Here is an 18947-nt window from a genome sequence, read left to right on the forward strand (position 1 = left end):
GCTTAGTTGTAGCCTCAGTGGCCATCTTGGTATAGGGAATGAAGCTTCCCAGGAGGAGCAGCATCACAGAATTTGCAAAGTAGCACAATCCACATTCAACATATAGGAGCTGTTATAAGAATAAAATGGAATTGCCTCATTATTATTACACCATGATCTGCTTTCTTGAAATCTAAAGGCCACCATCCATTGGGGCAATTCACATGCAATTTGGGCTCTTTTTCAAGCGATTGTAGCGATCATTCACATGTACAGTATCCATATTGCAGGTCATTAGCAGCAGGTTAATGACCTGCAATATGGATACTGTATGGGGTCCCATGCGCAACGCATTGGAGCCTGCGAGTTGCATCAGCTGCAGTAGCAATCTATTGGATAGCTTTCGGGGCTTGGATCGCATGCAATTTATCTCATGCAAAAGGACCTCCCGCAAAATATGGCATGCGATCCTGGGCGGCTCAATGGGGGTGATCACGGGCAACTTGGCTGAGGGGAGAAGTCATCCTAGTGTATGCCCAGCTTAAGTAAATCTAAGTCCCCTCATTGGATTACAATGGCTAACCTAACCTTGCAGTAACCCTCATCATTGCAAATATCTAAATCGGTACTTGTTTCCTAGCACGGCGCCCATCGCATTCCGTATTTAGTGGTATGCGATGCGATATTCACGAGGGGCGGCGGTACGCGTCCTCCGACCTTTTCATACCCCCACTATCCACGTCGGCGTGGAGTTGATTTTATATAGTGTGGTGAGCCACCGAGCCCGAAGCATGGCGAGCGCACGCATATTACTTCACATGTATTTCGCTGCGTTCGCCACGCTTCGGGCTCGCTGCGCTCACCACACTATCTAAAATCAACTCCACGCCGACGTGGATAGTGAGGGTATGAAACGGTCAGAGGACGCGTACCAACGCCCCACGCGGGCACGCTGCGCTCACCACGCTTCGGGTTGTCGTTCATAGTGGGGGTGGCGTTGACAATGGGGGTGCATTTAACATTGTAAGCACCCATTAGGGTGCTTGTACAATTAAAAATCTCATTGCATGCCGCTATATTGCATACAATGCGATTGCATAGGATGCACTTCGATCAAAATCGGGGGCGCCGTGCTAGGAAACAAGTACCTCTAAATCAAAGACTAGCAAAGAACAATTGCAGAGGGAGAGCTATACAGTGCTACTTCATACATTACTAAAGATAAGCTGCACATTGGAATGCATGAACACTGAGTAATTGCATGTTAAAATAATTTATAACATTTAATTATAGCAGCAATGTAGGGTTAATTAGGTGCCTATGATTTGTAGAGGGTTTCCCAGCAACAGGCAGCAGAGGTTTTCCCGGGCACTCAGCTCACCAGTGGGTAGTAGCACTGCTGCCAGGTGACAGCGCCCTCGTGTGTCTGAAAGGAGCACTGCAGCTCCGGCTGATGAGAGCGATGAAGCGTCCCGGCCGCCAGGCGGCGCTGCGCGGGATCCGCCGCCTGCTTGTCCCCCGCTGTGTGGCTCAGCCTCCTCTGTGTCTCTCTCGTGATGGCGGAGGACAGCGAGTCGGCGGCCAGCCAGCAGAGCCTGGAGCTGGATGACCAGGACACCTGCGGCATAGACGGCGACAACGAGGACGAGGCTGAGCATGCTAAGGGGTGAGGCCGGGAGGAGAGCGGAGGCTGGGGGAGGATGGTGCATGCATTGTGTCATGGTGCAGTGTCTGTGCTACATGCTGGCCACACACGTCACCCAGCCATAGGCAGCATAGGAGGGAGCTGCATGGATTACTCACCCTGGCATGCACCAGCACCCACCCCAGTGCCCCACACAGCTGGCATTCACATGGGCATGTGCTGGTGCTCCTCCCTATGTCCCATATAGCTGGCAGTCATCATGCTGTGCCCCAGGGCTGTCATTCACCCCTGTCATTCCCCGGTGCTGAGCCTCACCCCTGTCATTCCCTGGTGCTGACCCTCATCCATGTCTTTTACCAGCGCTGCCATTTCTCCATGCGCTCCCTGGAGCTGGCACTCACTGTTGTTGTTTTCCCGCTCTGGCCTTGACCTCGGTGGCATCCCCATGCTGACCCCCGCTGCGTCCCCGCGCTGGCCCTGACTCCCTGTGCTGGCCCTGACCCCCCCACCAGACACACGAGGGCGCTGTCCAGCGCGCCTGACACCCCGAGGCGTCCCCGCGCTGGCCCTGACCCCCCAAGGCGTCCCCGCGCTGGCCCTGACCCCCCGAAGCATCCCCGCGCTGGCCCTGACCCCCCGAGGCGTCCCCGCGCTGGCCCTGACCCCCCCCCCGAGGCGTCCGCACGCTGGCCCTGACCCCCCCGCTCCATCCCCGCGCTGGCCCTGACCCCCCCGCTCCATCCCCGCGCTGGCCCTGACCCCCCACTCCATCCCCGCCCTGACCCCCCCCCCCCCCCCGCTCCATCCCCGTGCTGGCCCTGACCCCCCCCCCCGCTCCATCCCTGCGCTGGCCCTGACCCCCCCCCCCGCTCCATCCCTGCGCTGGCCCTGACCCCCCCCGCTGCGTCCCCACGCTGGCCCTGACCCCCCGCTCCGTCCCCGCACTGGCAATGACCCCCCGCGCCGTCCCCGCGCTGGCCCTGACCAGAAATCACCCTGATGTCAACCGCCTTTCTCAACCAGTAGATAACATGTCTTCATACCAGTCTTCTCCATCAAAAGTAGCGCTATCCCTGATGTCCACTTTATACTTGCCCCACCCCAGCATGTGTCCCTTACCCTGTGGCACCTTGACACTGATCTGGCTGCACCATCCCTGTGCAGATTCTGTGCTCTGTTATTTGTGGGAAATGTCATCCCAGTCTCCTGTGGTGTAAGATGGTGTGATGTGTCACATACAGAGGGATTGATGGTGGGGGTCACAGGTCTGCTGTCACCATTGTATTACCTAGTCTCCTAATATACTCAATTACATATAAATGCAGATGAATAGATTCTGTATTTAGTAGACAGACAAGTGCATCCATACAGGCGGCGACACCCGCTCCTGTATGTAGAATATGAAGTGTACACTCATAACTGTTCTACCTAGATGGTTTCATAGTATTATACCCATTTGCACACACACCATGACGAGGGAACGTGTTGGCCCTCCATACAGTGTGCCGCCCCCACCCACCCTTCCTGCACAGAGGTGTCATGTACTAGTTGTGCTCGCGCTGTGGCTCATAGCATCTTATAACACGCTCTCGGTTATTTTCCATTCGGAAACAATGTTTTCTGCAGAATAGACATTTGGGAAAAGTTACTGGTTGTGCTGGAGATGCCAAATGTTTATATGCTAAAATGTAGCAACACCCATTGTGCTCATCATATCTGTATGTACCCTGCCACTAGCGTTCTGTCTACTTGCATGTGTGCACTACATAGCCTATGCTGGGATTGTCCCAGGGCCATAGTCTAGGAAACTTCTTCCTCCGAGGACTGTGACATGGATAAAGGTGGGTCTGCTCCTTCCTGTACACTTTGTATTGCATGTGTCCTGCAAACCCCCCCCCCCCAGAATATCGACATAGACACCATATCCCTGTACCGCAACCCCTCGCATGGCACGCTGCGCTCGCTATGCTTCGGGCACACAGTTATATTCTCCCTACACGTCCTAGTGGATGGTAGGGTATGAAATAGCGCATGTCGACTCCCCTTAGGTCATCAGGCAGTGTCTTTCTTGTTGCTGTACAATATGCAAACGACTCTCTGGATTCGAATTGTATCCAAAGTAGAGAACACTCTACAGAAGCAATGACGTTTCTCGCGGCAGTGTGGATCAAAGGGTCGACACAGAAAAGTTGACAGGCTTAAGGTTGACCTGGTCTTAAAAGTTGACACAAGCAAAAGATTGACAGGAAAAAGGTCCACACTTGAAAAGAGTTTTTCACGTATTTTTGTGTGTCAATGTTGACACCTGCCAACTCGCACCTCCGACTAGTGTAGAGCGTAAGGATGCGTCTTGTCCATTGAACCTCTTGTGCTTCCTGCAGCCTGTCTCCCGGTCCCCCTTTCCCTCCGTATGGCGTATAAGGGGGATACACTGCAGTTGTCATATGCATCAATCGCAGTTGTGGTCACAGGGCTGTGCTGCGTGGGCTGAAGCGTGCATCCAGCATCTCTATATCTGACAGGCGGCCTTGCACAATGCTTCCTCAGCAACAGCCAGCCTTGTGCCTGGGCAAAATGACAGCATTAGCCCTGGAGCCCGGCTAATGATTCTTTGTGTTCCACTGAGGTGGATGGAGAACGCATCCTCTTCTCTCCCTGCAAGTGCCTTGTAGCTTAGGGAAGGACACCCCTTACTCAGTGGAAGTTTGTCACTATGCATAGTGGAAATTCATATGCATGCAGCAAGTGGAACACGTTCTTTTCTCCTTCTTGGTGATTGGTAGATAAAATTCATATGGATAAGGGAGGGATGCTGGAGTTGGTATACTATTAACCCCTGGGCTACAAGCTTATAGTATGGGGAAAGTAGGATCAGATGTGACCATAGGGGCAGTTATATAATGTAACAACCTAGCAGTTCCTATCTGCCATGTTACTGTTTGAAAATGACAGTGAGGAGCTGATTGTTTGGTTCTTGATTACTCTCCACTTTATCACTTATCTAGGGTCAGTACATCTGGCCCTGCTGCATTTTGCAGAAGTCAGTGATGCTAGGAGTTGCAAAGAGTAACCCTGAGTCCTATCATTTCTTATTGACATTGGGTGACTGACAGAAGGCTGCAGGAATGGCAGCCTCTCATACCAGTCCTTGGTAATCACAGAGTTTGGAGGTCGTCGTCCACCCGTAAGGGCATCTCATACAGCTTTCACACCTCCAAAACGTTTTAAAAACCGGTATTTTTAAACAGTATTTAAAATGGGTCTGAGCCTTCATATTGCAGTAGATTACCGTTTTAAATACCGTTTAAGTACCATTCACATCAGTCAACCCGTTTAATCCCCTGAACACGTTTCAAGGTAGAATGCAGGGGACAGCCTATCACAGGTCTGTAATGTGTTGTTTTTACTAAATACCGTTTCAGAGCCATTCTCACTGCATAGAAAACGGCTCTGAAACGTGTAGGACTCTGCTTTTTAAACGTTTTGAAATACCGGTTATCTTTAACCGGTAAATCAACTCTGGCACTTTCCCACTGCAGCGTTAAACGTTTTGAAATGTGAAAAAAACGGCAATATACCGTTTAACAAGTGCGGTGTGAAAGGGGTACTAGCTGCCTGAATATGTTATTTTCTCTCCTAGGGAACCAGAGGCCAACCAACAAGTAAAAAAATAAAAAAAAAATGTAATTATAGACCTTTTTAACAGCTACATTTTCTGTTTGTAAAGAGCATGAGTGAAAAGAAGTATCTAATGTTGTGTCAATTGAAGTTAGCCTAGTACACTGCATGCTTGTTGTGGTGTTTTATAAGAATTAAAACTAAATAAATACAATTAAAATAGAAACATTGACATAAATCAGTGGTTCCCAAACTGTGTGCCGCGGCTCCCTGGGGTGCCTCAAGACACTTGCAGGGGTGCCACGGGTTGGTGGTCCAGGACCAATTCAAATTATTTATGAACAATTACTTATGGACAAAACCAGTGCTGGTGGCTGCCAATCATAAAATGTGTGTACAATCAGAAGCAAATCCTGCCCTTTAACACATAACTGAAGCTAAGAGTCACATATAATCCCAATCTACTTCATTTTATATATATTTTTTGGGGCCTAGGGGTGCCACGGAAAAATTCTGATACTCTAGGGTGCCGTGATTCGAAAAAGATTGGGAACCCCTGACATAAATATAAATGCCTACCCATAATCCAAGGCTGCCAGTCCATCCACGAACCGGTCCAGTCTGCCAGCAAGAGACACCAAAAAGAGGGAAGGAGTAGGAGAAAGTAGAGAAAAAGAAGGGAGAAGTGTAATGAAGTCAGAGGGTGACGGGGGTTTTATTATGTAGAAGTTGCTCGGTACTGTATACCGAGCACACATACCATAGATTGGGAACAAGTATTAATTGCCAACTTGGTTTGAAGAGGCCAGCATTTAAATAGAGCTGGGGGTAGAGAGTCCTTGTGTAACATACTAAAGTTTCCAACCAGTCCATGGTAAAAAAAAGAAAGGGTGAATTAGATGTGGCCATGTGAAGCGAGGGCGCAGAATCTTTAATCAAACCAATCATTTTTATATTGTTATCTATGGGGTTAATTCAGGTAGGTGGGCAATTTTTAAAGACCTTTTAGGGTGCTTTTTCTGGCATCACAACAGCACACTGCGCATCGCCTGCAAATCGCCCTTAATTAATTTAACCCCTATGTGCTTTTGTCATGGATATTGGCACTTTTGAATTTAAACACAGGGGAGATTCAATTAAATGCAGAGTATAACTCCAGGAATGATTGCCCAGAGCTATTCAATTGTCTGCACCTTTTGGATTATAGGAAGACTTGTTCATATTGTATGTTTGAAAAGAGCCACCGTGGGCCCTGAGCCGAACACCTTTCTCCGTGGGACACTGCCATCATATATCACCTCAACACCCAGCCCACAGTTATTTTTCCCAGCCACAGACTTTACACCCATTGACATTGGACAATCAACATCTATCGCCCAATCCCAGAGCGCCAGCACCCCCCATCCCCCCAAAATATTTCCTAGCGACCTACAAGGGGGATCAGGACTCCCCGCCTCCCGGTGCAGGCTGCTAAGGGTTTACCCTTTCCTCTCTGTGCAAACACCATTCACCTAAAAGGTTGACATGCATTAAGTTGACCACTGATGGTCAACATGGGTAGGTCGACACTATTCTATTCTCCTTCCACGCCCTAATGGGTGGTAGGGCATGAAATACCACATGTCGGCTCAAAAAAAGTGAAAAACCCCATGTTGATTTTTTGACTGTCAACCTAGCCATTGTCGACCTAATGCTTGTGTCAACCTTCTGCCCATGTCGATCTAAGGCACGTCGACTTATTTGAGGTGTCGACCTTAAGCCATGTCGACCTGCAGTGGTCGTCCCAATGCATGTTGCCCGTTGGTGTGTCGACCCAACGCAGTACACTAACACAATGGGGATTCCTCGCTGTCCTCTGAGTGCTGGACTCTCGGAGAATTGGAGAAGGGACTTTTTAAACCAGTCAAAGGGATATGAAAATAATATGTCTGTATTGAGATGAGTCAGGATATATATATATATATATATATATATATATATATATATATATGTGAATACTATTCTGGCAGGAAGATGTCTGATACAATGAGAAGCCGACGTGCCTACCGCAGTGGTGTGCAGAATAAGTCACCATGTACTCGGTCGCTTACTTGTTATTATCGGTGTCTCTATAACTGTCTGCGCTGCTCACTATTCCCGACATGTGCTCAGCAGCATGTCCAGCAACACAAGTACATTACACTTTTTTGTTGTTGTTATTTTTGTATAAAAATATATGAAGTGCTTATTTCACCATGGGAACCAGGGAGCTATATACATCTTATCGGGTTTTTTGGCTTTCGGGGTGTCAAGTTTTATCTTGTAGATATTGGACATCCGATTAGTGTAACCGTCTCCCCTTGCTTCATGCGCCGTAACATTCCCAGCCATAGTCCACATCGATGGTAAAGTATAAAAACTTCGTAAATTGTGGTTAACTCATGATGACCGTATCCTGTGACATCACTTATCATGTTGACCATTTAACTATGTCAACGTAATACGTGTTGTCCGACCCAGTGACTGACAGACTATGGTCTAGATACCTACCTTGTCCTACTGTTGTAGTCCTCAGTCGCAGCTACTATGAGGTACAAGAGGAAGCTCTGACCACATACCTGCAGCGAGTGATTTGGTTTATATGGGGAACTTCTCTACTCTGTAGTAGATTTGATATACAGTATCGCTCATTTAGTGTCAGAGGTTTGGAAAGTTCTTTGGTGGCTTTAGTCAGACGGTTGCGCGGGAAGTGGTGAGTTGGGCATGGAAGGCAGTGCTTCCATGTGGGACCTGGTAGCTGGCTCCTGGAAGTGGCTCTTAGATAAGTGATGTAAAGTAAACATTTAGAACTTATCAAACAGAACGTGTAGATCTTATGCCTTGTTGAGGGGTTTGTAGTTCAACAGTAGACTTGAGTTGAGGATCTGTTAAGTACAAATTCTAAATGAGATAAAGCACAAACCGTATGATCTGATACGACCGCAAGCAAAGCCGATGGATCATACCTGCAGCACGTATGATCCGAGGATCGACCCACTGGACTGCGCATCTGAACGATGTGCCTCACGATGTGCACACAATCGATCGCACAACCCCTCTAAATCGTACGTTAAGGCCTGATATCGTTCTAGTGTATGGCCACCTGTACAGTCATAGGTAACAAATTGTTCTACTTACTCATTGAAACTATCTGCAGACCTCTGGAGACTAAATCAGCCTTAGAAGAGGCCACCCCTCAACTTTTTTTTTTTTTTTTTTAAATAAGGTCCCACCTTTTAAAAAATATAAAAGAAGGAATCCCTGATGTATCATATACAATCCCATTCCCCGCGGCTGGGAGGGGAGCCGAGTCGGAGGTCGGACGTTCAGCACGTACAACCCCCCGAGGCGCATGGGACCATGTATCTGATGTCAAACCCCGCAGATTTGGCCACCTCTCACCCATTTTTTTTCTAACCCCGATCTGTCTGAATTCGACGATAAGTGGTTTAATTGGACAAATGTGTGCGGCTTTATTGGCCAGATATACTTGCGTATACTAGGAATTAGATTTGGATTGCTGTGCAACAGCCAGGTTGGGACAAGGAAACCAGTGACCCTACAGATATATCACACGTACAGATGTGCACTAGACCAGGCATGTACAAACTATAGGCCTCGATGCTGTAAAACTACAAGTCCCATCATGCCTTGCCACAGTTTTGCTATTAGGGAATGCTAAAACAATTGCAAGGCATGCTGGGATGTGTAGTTTCACAACAGGGCCACAGTTTGTACATGCCTGCACTAGACGTATCCTGATGAGGGACACGGACATGGGGAACATATATCTATATATATATATATATATATATACTTGGAGGGAAGATGCGGCACACCATTCACGTAAACATGAACAATTTAATAGCACAAAGGCAACGTTTTAATGCCTATGACGGCATTTTCATCAGGCCTGATGACTCGACCAATCTCTGACTTTTTTATTTTATTATTTTTGTTTAAATCAGAGATTGGTCGAGCCTCACACCTCCGGTAGATTTGGACCCTATTTCATATGCCCTCCCATAATGATTTTTGTCCACATACTGTGTCACCATTTTAGCCATGTCAACATTACAACAGTTGACATTGCGGTGTCAATCTTTTGCTATTTACACTGTGAGATTTCTTTGTTATTCGACTGCTATGGAACTCGTGTGCTATTTACATTCAATCTGCACTATATATAGTCATTGCTGCACTGTCTATTTGGCTTTTTCGATTTTCAGCTGAATGGGAGCACGCATCGGCATCGAATCGGGATCAGAAGCTTAAAAACATATTCGATCTGCAGTCGATGTCTATTATTATTATTATTATAATTTTATTTATAAGGCGCCACAAGTGTTTTGCAGCGCCGTACAAAGGAACAATACAGGGAGACAAAACTTGGCATAACATTGAATAAATAACAAAAATACAGTACAAATAAAGAGCACCACAGTTCAATACACATTACAGCTTAAATGTAAGTAGTGAGGACTCAATTAACATACTATAAGAGGCTTGAGGCCAATGATGGAGATGAGTATGCAGACAAAGATGGTCACTGAGTGTTGGAGTATAGGAGAGCTGTGAGTGACATGTGAAGAGAAGAGGGCTTTGACAACAGGAGGGAAGAGGGCCCTGCTCGGAGGAGCTTACAATCTATTAGGAAGGGGAGACAGACAGATTACAAGAGGTGCAAGCGAGGGGGTGGTGGTTAGATAGCAGGATGTAAACAGGCAAGGGGTCGGAGAACCAGCTGGTTTATGCAGTGGAAGGGTACGCTTTGGTGAATAGGTGAGTTTTCAGTGCCCGTTTGAAGATTTGCAAGGTTGGGGAGAGTCTAATGGAGCGAGGGAGTGCGTTCCACTGAAGGGGTGCAGCACGGGCAAAGTCCTGTACTCTAGCATGGGAAGCAGTGATCAGGGTGGAGGAGAGACGACAGTCGTCAGCTGACCGTAGAGGGCGGGAGGGTGTATGAATGGATGTCTATGCGATACTGATTCGATTTTGGCTATATAGTCGATATTGAAGGGTAAATTGCACCGTGTGTACACACCATTAGATATATACAGGTACTTGTTTAGTTTCACGGCGGCCATTATATTGGATTATTATTATAATTTTATTTATAAGGCGCCACAAGTGTTTCGCAGCGCCGTATGCGATATCGGCCAATAAATAGGCCGATCCGATGCAATTTTTTACCTGTTCATAACCCCACTATCCACTACGCATGGATTTGATTTTATATAGTGTGGCGAGCCACTGAGCCCGAAGCGTGGCGAGCGGACGCGGATTACTGAGCTCACCACACTATATAAAATCAACTCTATGCGTAGTGGATAGTGGGGTTATGAACAGGTAAAAAAAAAACATTTATGATGTCATACAGTGAAGTAAAAAGGTGTTTGTGCTGTTGGCTTCTGTACGTACAGCGAGCATCAAATGGTTTAGAGCAAATGGCTGCGTTAAGAGCGGAGGGGTACACACACACACACGCACACATGACGCATTTATCGCAGTATTATCTACACTTGTAGGTCACGAGACCATTTTATTCCTCCGCTCTATAATTATGGTTGTTAGCGGACAATCTCCTTATTTGTTTTCTGTGCTGTGAACTCCCATTGACATATTGATGTAATGAAATTATATCAATTGCATTTCGTACATGCCATCAGAACCGTGCGTCGATGTGACAGATTCCACAAGTGGCCAGTGTTCTTCAGGAATTCCGATGGTCTGGTTTAGAAAAAAAAAAATATTATTATTTGCTAAATCCACTCTGAGCAGTTACTGTTGGGATGGGGATTTTGTGTATTCCTTAGTCCGTTAGTAAGCCATCAAGTACACTTACAGCAGGCTGGCCTATATGTGTAGGATGCAAGGCTCCGCTACATAGTCGTTGCTGTTACGTGAAGTATTGGCGGATGAAAGACCATATAGCTTTGGATGACTGATACATTCATAACACTATATTTATTTTTTATAAATGCCTATTGGTTATAAGAGTTCCTTCTATGGTTCTAGTAAGTATGCTTACAAAGCTTGCCCTGCAGTACAGATGCCATTGTTTCTCTCCCCTGCCCTATAATTCCCTTATGTCTGCCCAGAATTCTTCCGTCAGGCTTATTGAAGTGTAATCCTACTTTCACATACTACGTTATATTCCATGCTTTCTGTGAGCTGTCACGGCTCGCAGGGTCAGTATTCAACCGACCCCCTGCCACACGCCGTTTCCCCCCTCATTAGGTTTTTAGAGCGAGTGGAAATCGGCGTATGCAGCCGCTAAAACTGCGAGGCTCGCGGCTAAATGCAGCGGGGTCCCTGCATTAGCCACGAGCCTCGCTGTTTGGGGGAATCCTTGGGTCCCATGTCAGCGAGGGTTTACTTGGTGTATTGTATAGGGTGAGCGGCCGGCGCGTGTGTTAAACAGCGAGGATCGCTTGTTTTCAGCGATCCCTACCGTTAAACCCCCCTCACCGGCCGAAGTGAATGGGTTTGGTATAGGGTTCCGACAGTCGGGATCCCGAAAGTCATTAGCCCGACATCAGGATACCGACTGGCCGGACGCTCTCCACCTATTCTATTCTCCCTCTATGGGGGTCGTGGACCCCCACGAGGGAGAATAGCCGGTGGTCGTCGGGAACCCATCTGTCAGTGTTTTAACAGTCGGGATCCCGACGTTGGGTAAATGACTGTCAGGATTACACCACATTGTCTTATTATTTTAAGGCAGTATGTGAAAGTATGATCACACCCCACAGTGTATATCCACAATGTGACCACCGGCAGTGTGCTGTGTTAGTGCTGGTGGTCATATTATAGATATACACAGTGAACGTAAGGCACTTAGATTGTGATTCCACTTGAGGATGAAACTGCCCTATTATCTTTTGATGGCACAATCTTTTAATTTGATTTTCCACAACATAATATGCACTTTAATATTACTATTGGCAAAACTTGATGCGCTGTAAACCTGAAAATCCCTGATGAAGTCTTTGACCTTCTTTGTCTGAAAATCATTGAAGACTTAAAGACTTCTTAATAAAAATCCTGGCCTTTCCCTCTCTCGCTCTCTCGCTCTCTCTCTCTCTCTCTCTCTCTCTCTCTCTCATTCTCTCTCGCTCGCTCGCTCTCTCTCTCTCTCTCTCTCTCTCTCTCTCATTCTCTCTCCCCCCCCCCCCCATATTGATGGATCGGTGTATGATTAGTACTATTCTGTAAGTGTAGTTCTGTAGGTACATCTTGTGTACCTACGAGTGTTAGAAGTCTACTACTAATCCCTCTAGTAGAGTAGATTAAGAAGAAGAAAAATATATTCATCCAAATATGTTGACAAACAAATGTGGGGGTGATGAGTTGACTGTAAAGTATTTAAGTTGCGTTTTCTCTTGATGCATAGTTATTGTTTTTTTTTTTTTTTGTGTTCTTTTAATCCAGATTGGCTAAATCACTTTGAGTTAAACAAGAATTCTAATTTAGAAAAGGGATGCATACGTATACCTGGGGTGCCTACTCTGGAGCAGCTCTACTAGATATAAAGTCCTGAGGATCCCCAAATTTTCTTTCCATAGCCACTCAGTGATCCATTAGTTTGGTAAACAGAGGGGTGCAGATGCGCCTCTGGCTGACGGCCGTGGTGGAGTCTTTATCGGTAAAAGAAATAGATACTGTGGTACTTGTGGAGTATCACGGCTCCCACGACCTGCATCGTATGCAGATCGTATGCTAAAAATCGCATCGCATGCCATATGTAGTGGCATACGATGCGATGTTTTACCGATTTTTGAGCATTTTTGCTCAAAAATCGTATGCCATCGCATGGCATCATATGCCATATGTAGTGGCATACGATGCGATACGATGTTTTACCGATTTTTGAGCATTTTAGCTCAAAAATCGTATGCGATCGCATCGGATGCGATGCGTCGCACCCGATTTTGCATTGAAATGCATCAGAATGCATTGAAATGTGTATTAAACTTGTGAAATGCCCCCAAATGCCATTTTTCATAGTGCACCACCCCCACTATCAACGTCAACCCGAAGCGTGGCGAGCGCAGCGGTACGCGTCCTACGACCTTTTCATACCCCCACTATCCACGTCGGCGTGGAGTTGAGAATAGAATAGTGTGGCGAGCGCAGCGAGCCACCGAGCCCGAAGCGTGGCGAGCGCACGCGGATACCTTCACAGCTATACGTGTCCCCTTGCGGGCTTAACAGGTATCGCTGCGCTCGCCACGCTTCGGGCTCGGTGGCTCGCTGCCCTCGCCACACTATTCTATTCTCAACTCCATGCCGACGTGGATAGTGGGGGTATGAAAAGGTCGTAGGACGCGTACCGCCGCCCCTCGCGGGCTCGCAGCGCTTGCCACGCTTCGGGTTGACGTTGATAGTGGGGGTGGTGCCCTATGAAAAATGGCATTTGGGGGCATTTCACTACTTTAATACACATTTCAATGCATTCTGATGCATTTCAGTGCAAAATCGGGTGCCATCGCATCGGATGCCATCGTATGGCATCCGATGCGATCGCATACGATTTTTGAGCTAAAATGCTCAAAAATCGGTAAAACATCGTATGCCATCGTATGCCACTACATATGGCATACGATGCCATGCGATGGCATACGATTTTTGAGCAAAAATGCTCAAAAATCTGTAAAACATCGCATCGTATGCCACTACATATGGCATACGATGCCATACGATGGGAGCCATGATACTCCACAAGTACCTTTTTCTTTTTCAGTGTCCATGACGCACTGTGACTTTATATTCTAACTTGTTTGTATGAATAAGCCATTTTCTGTCTTCTCTCTATCAGAAGTCCATCCGGGGATCTTGGAGCTAAAAAGAAAAAGAAGAAACAGAAGCGGAAAAAAGAGAAGCCAAATTCTGGCGGCACCAAGTCGGACTCTGCCTCTGACTCTCAAGAAATCCGAACACAGCACTCAAAAGTAAGTTGGGTTTGACCATGCGAGCACTAGAAGTCTGTGGACCAGTTTATACTCTCCTCCTACCATGTGGACCTACAGTGTTAGTCTGCAACTGTCTTCAAAACCACTTGTACCCTTTTTACTCCTACAAGCTGGGTGACACCCGGGGATTTGTACCCGGCTCCAACATGGCTGCGACCCGGGTTGTGGCCCTTTTTACACCAGAGTCCCCATCCGGCAGAATGCCGGAGGCGGTTCCTGAGCCAGTGATGGGAGATGAGAGCATATCTCAGCGCCGGCAATTGCCTTTCAGTGAATGGGCCCCGGGTTACATCGCACTGAACAGCGAGCCGGGTTGAATCAGTGTTCAACCTTGCTTGCTACCCGGGTTGAAATGCTGGGTCTCACGATCCCGGTCATTTCAAATGGGAGAGTCATCCCGTGCAAAAACCCGGGTTATTTAGTCTAGTGGAAAAGGGGTATTAGTGAAAGAGTTGCACATTTCCTGGATGGTGGCTGTCCCTGCAAAGCAAAATGAGATTCCACTTAGTATAACCGTGTTCATTTAATTTATATTATTCTAAAATACACCCCAGTTTAGCTTATATCTTCAGTTACTCGTGTGCGGGGACACCAGAACTTTGTTACTGGTCACTTAAGAGTGTTTGGATGTTTATCACATCGGTCAGTGCTGCGATTTCTATGCATACAGGACCTCTTCAACCAGTGGTTCTCAACAGGACCCCCCCAACAGTTCACGGTTTCCAGGTCACCCGGCAGCTGCACTCATTATTCACTGACACATTTTAAAAGATCCACAGGTGGAGCTAATTACTTCACTTGTGATTCTGTGAGGAGACATGGAAAACGTTAACTGTTGGGGGAGGTCCTGGGGGCCAAGGTTGAGAACCACTGCCTTAAACCTTGGTCACATTCTGGGAAATGTGTTACTTTCAGGTAAGCAGCAGCACTGTTAGATCCAACCACCACATCTCAGTCATGGATGTGGGATAATATATGGTTGTTAGGTTGACACACACAAGATCCACATGCATTGGGTCGACACATGACATAGGTCGACATGGCTGGAAGGTTGATAATGGCTAGGTCGACAGTCAAAAGGTGGACATGGGATTTTCATATTTTTTTTTTTTTAGCCATCTTGTGCTGACAGGCGGTATTACATGTATACCATCCACTAGGTTCTCAAACTGTGGGTCCTGACCCCAAAGTGTGTCCCGACCACCTCAGCATGGGGTCACGACTCCATGTTGCTGATCTTAGGCTAATGTGTCTGTGGAGGGGGGACATGGTATAACTCATTAAGTAAACACCCACTGCTTCCCTCTTCCATCCCCTGTCACCCTTTTGCGTTTGCCCCCCCCCCCCCTGCACTGCACTGCTCACACATTCAGTAGTAACTTGCTGGGGTCCTGTAATAATTTTTATTGTCTGACAGGGTCCCAGAGCAAAATAGTTTGAGCACCCCTGCACTATGGCATCAAGGGAAAATAGAATAGTGTTCCAAGCATAGCGTGGCACCACGCCCGAAGCATGGCGAGTGCAGCCGGCACACTTTGACGGTGTCCATGTCGACATTCGGGACAAAAAAAAACAAGTGAAAACCCGTGTTGACCATTTGACTGTCGACCTAATGCTTGTGTAGATCTTCCAACCATGTCGACCTATTTCATCTGTCAACCTAAGCCACTTCGAACCTTCAGTGGTATATCACATATTTATACCTTGTTGAGCGTCCATCTTTCTGTGGAATACACGGGATCCCCCCTGCCTACCTGCAACATCAACCCCCCCCCCCCCCCCCCCAGGCATCCAGAGTCTGTAATACAGTATCCCCACCAATAAGAGCTACAAACAAACTGAGGTCTGGGTGGCTTACAAACGGCAGGTACAGTATTGGGAGAATTCTCCCGTTTCATTTTGTCTGCTGACAGGAAGAGACTAAACAGAGCGGTTAGGAAAGCCAGTTCTGTTTTGGGAATCCCCTTGGATACAGTAGAGGTGGTGGGTGAGAGGAGAATAATTGGCAAGTTTGCATCCCTGCTGGATGATCTGTCCCACCCACTCCAGGACATTTTGTCGGAATGAACTAGTTCCTTTAGTGCTAGATTGCTTCACCTTCTATGCACTTTGCTGTAACAATGTGAATTTCTCCATTGTGAGACGAATAAAGGAATTCTATTCTATTCTCTTTTCTTCCCATTCTTCAAGCCATGGTACAATATGAAAAGATCTTTACATGTGTCCAGTATAGCCACGTCGACATATGTATGTCGACCTAGACTGTCTGTCAACAGATCCGGATACCCTTGGCCAGGACTTCTGTGCAGATAGGCATGCTGAACCAGCTCCAGTGGTTATACAGCAGTGTTTAGGCAGAGCTGTCAGTTTGTACACTACTGATTTTTTACCTCTTGTGTTATCAGCCTATTGTCTCCCAGCGACAGCTGCAGCACCGTTATAATGTAAAGTAAACAAGGTGGAGTTCTACTAATTGTTTGACAGCCGCCCTGGAGTCAGCACTCTGTGCCACTGGCCTGGAAATGTGGAGGGAGTGATAAGCAGCTGGAATTACCTTTTCCCTTGTAGAGCGCTGTACAATTAATATATCAAACACAATGGTATTGTTAAGGGCGGCCTGCGGATATGGAAAAGCAATAATTAGCGTTGAATACGAAAAGTGCTTCTTTTTATTTGGTGAGTGTTTTCCTTTAAATACGTTCAGCTCTAATAAAGCCTTAAAAACTAAATGTACCATCATTACAGCTCTATATAATCGTATTTAGGCAACCAGTAGCACACACAGCCTAACTCAGGGGTGGGGAACCTTTGGTCCTCCAGCATGCCCTGCATCAGTTTTAGCATGGCCAAATATCAAAACTGTAGCAGGGCATGCTGGAATGTGTAGTTCATCAACAGCTGGAGGGCGGAAGGTTCCCCATCTCTGGCCTAACTATTGCTCAGTTACATAGCTGCCATCCATGGTGCAGACTGTGTTTGGTGAGAGCCGGAGAAGTGTTATGTACCTTAGTTCTGAATTATTTATTTTCAGCTGTTCCCAGCAGCTGCTTTACATGGGGTCAACAGGAACAAGAGAAACAAACAGTTTATTTAGAAAGAGAGCACTGACTTGCATTATGCAGGTATCCCTTTATTATTGTTCTATACTGTACCCCCCCCCCCCCCCCCCCCCCCCCCAAAAAAAAAAAGTGAACCTATTATCAGATAACAATATTATTTTCCATGTGATTTCCACTAAACGGGAGCGCGCATCGGGATCAAATGCGGCTGAAAACCATTCGATTTCGATTCGATTTTTGTTATATGGTCAAAATAGAATAGAGTTTGCAGCTTATGTCAAGAGACCCCAATATTTTGTAAGTCCCTAACCTATCTTATAAGCTCAGCGCACTGTTACATTGCAGTTATATAAACTCACCTCCCCAGATACAGAGCGGAACATCTATCTATACAGGACTAAAAACAGAAAAAAAATATGTGCCCATGGTACCAGCTGCCTGACAGTATTATGGCTTATATGTACAAAGTGGTCTTAGTGATTGCACTGGTAAAAAAAAAAAAAAAAAAACGGATTTTGCCTATGGGTGGCCTGCAGTGCTCCAGCCCCCACAGTCTTCCTGTAATTGGTACACACACCTCAACGCCCATACACACTAGATGAGATAGTAAAATATCTCTTTTACTATAGTGTGTACATGCAATATTGTTAATGAGCGCTCCCGTGCACCCTCCCATCCTCTTGCATGTACAGGCAGGGGAGGTCCTCGTTAACCACAGCCATACTGCAGCATGGCCCCCACTCGGGAGTGTGTATGTACATGATTGGGTTGAGGGATTGGGTCTTGGTGATCTGTTCTGCTGCAGTCTCACAAGCATTGGTTAAGCCCACAAACTCGGCATTTATGTGTGAGTCACGAGGCACCAGATTCCATAGACAAAAGAGTGCCATAGACAAGAGAGAAGGGTATCGTTCACATCATAACAGCCGCCACCATCAGGGCCGGCGCTGCCCACTCAGCAGAGCCTGCAAAGCAGGGAGGCGCTGGGATGTAAAGGTGCTCTCTCCCTGCCCTGCAGCTCTACCACTGTGTGCTTTGATGTAAGGTGCTGGCTGCCAGCTGCTGCTGCGCCTGTCAGTGACAGTGTAGCGCAAGCAGCAGCAAAGGGGAGAGAGTACTTACGTTGTGATATACAGTAGAAGCAGCAGCAGCAAGGGATGTCCCTGCACCGGCTTCCTCACTGGTGACTGCGGTGCCGAGCCCCTCCCCCTTCATGTCATCATCAGAGCCAGGACAGCATGTGCCAAGCTGTGATTGGAGGAGCTTGGCACATGCTGAATAGAAGAGAACCTGATTGGACTGGAGGAGCTCCTCTGATCCATCAAACATGGAGGATCTGACTGTCAGCATGGACCTGAGGCTGTCTGTGAGTGTTGTGCCCTGCCTCCACTGTCTCTGCAGCTTTTCTCTCTCTACCACCCCCTCCCTGTCCAGCATCTGTCTGCCCCCAACTCTCTGCCCATCATCTGTCCCCCCTCTCCCTGCCCAGCATCTGCCCCCCTCTCCCTGCCCAGCATCTGCCCCCCTCTCCCTGCCCAGCATCTGCCCCCTCTCCCTGCCCAGCATCTGCCCCCCTCTCCCTGCCCAGCATCTGCCCCCCTCTCCCTGCCCAGCATCTGCCCCCCTCTCCCTGCCCAGCATCTGCCCCCCTCT

At 47.3% G+C, this 18947-nt stretch overlaps 1 protein-coding gene across 1 annotated transcript in view; it reads left to right on the forward strand.

Moving 5' to 3' along the window:
- The first annotated feature begins 1477 nt into the window (after positions 1–1477).
- Positions 1478–18947, forward strand: part of NMT2 (N-myristoyltransferase 2) — a 39064-nt gene continuing 21594 nt past the window's right edge. The window contains exons 1-2 of the mRNA XM_083189392.1: positions 1478–1645; positions 14082–14214. Of these exons, the coding sequence (XP_083045518.1) occupies positions 1536–1645; positions 14082–14214 (243 nt within the window). The 5' untranslated portion in view covers positions 1478–1535. The remainder of the gene's footprint in view (positions 1646–14081; positions 14215–18947) is intronic.

The sequence above is a fragment of the Crinia signifera genome, chromosome 5 (assembly GCF_055691185.1).
Source record: "Crinia signifera chromosome 5, ASM5569118v1, whole genome shotgun sequence".
In the NCBI taxonomy this organism is placed as follows: domain Eukaryota; kingdom Metazoa; phylum Chordata; class Amphibia; order Anura; family Myobatrachidae; genus Crinia; species Crinia signifera.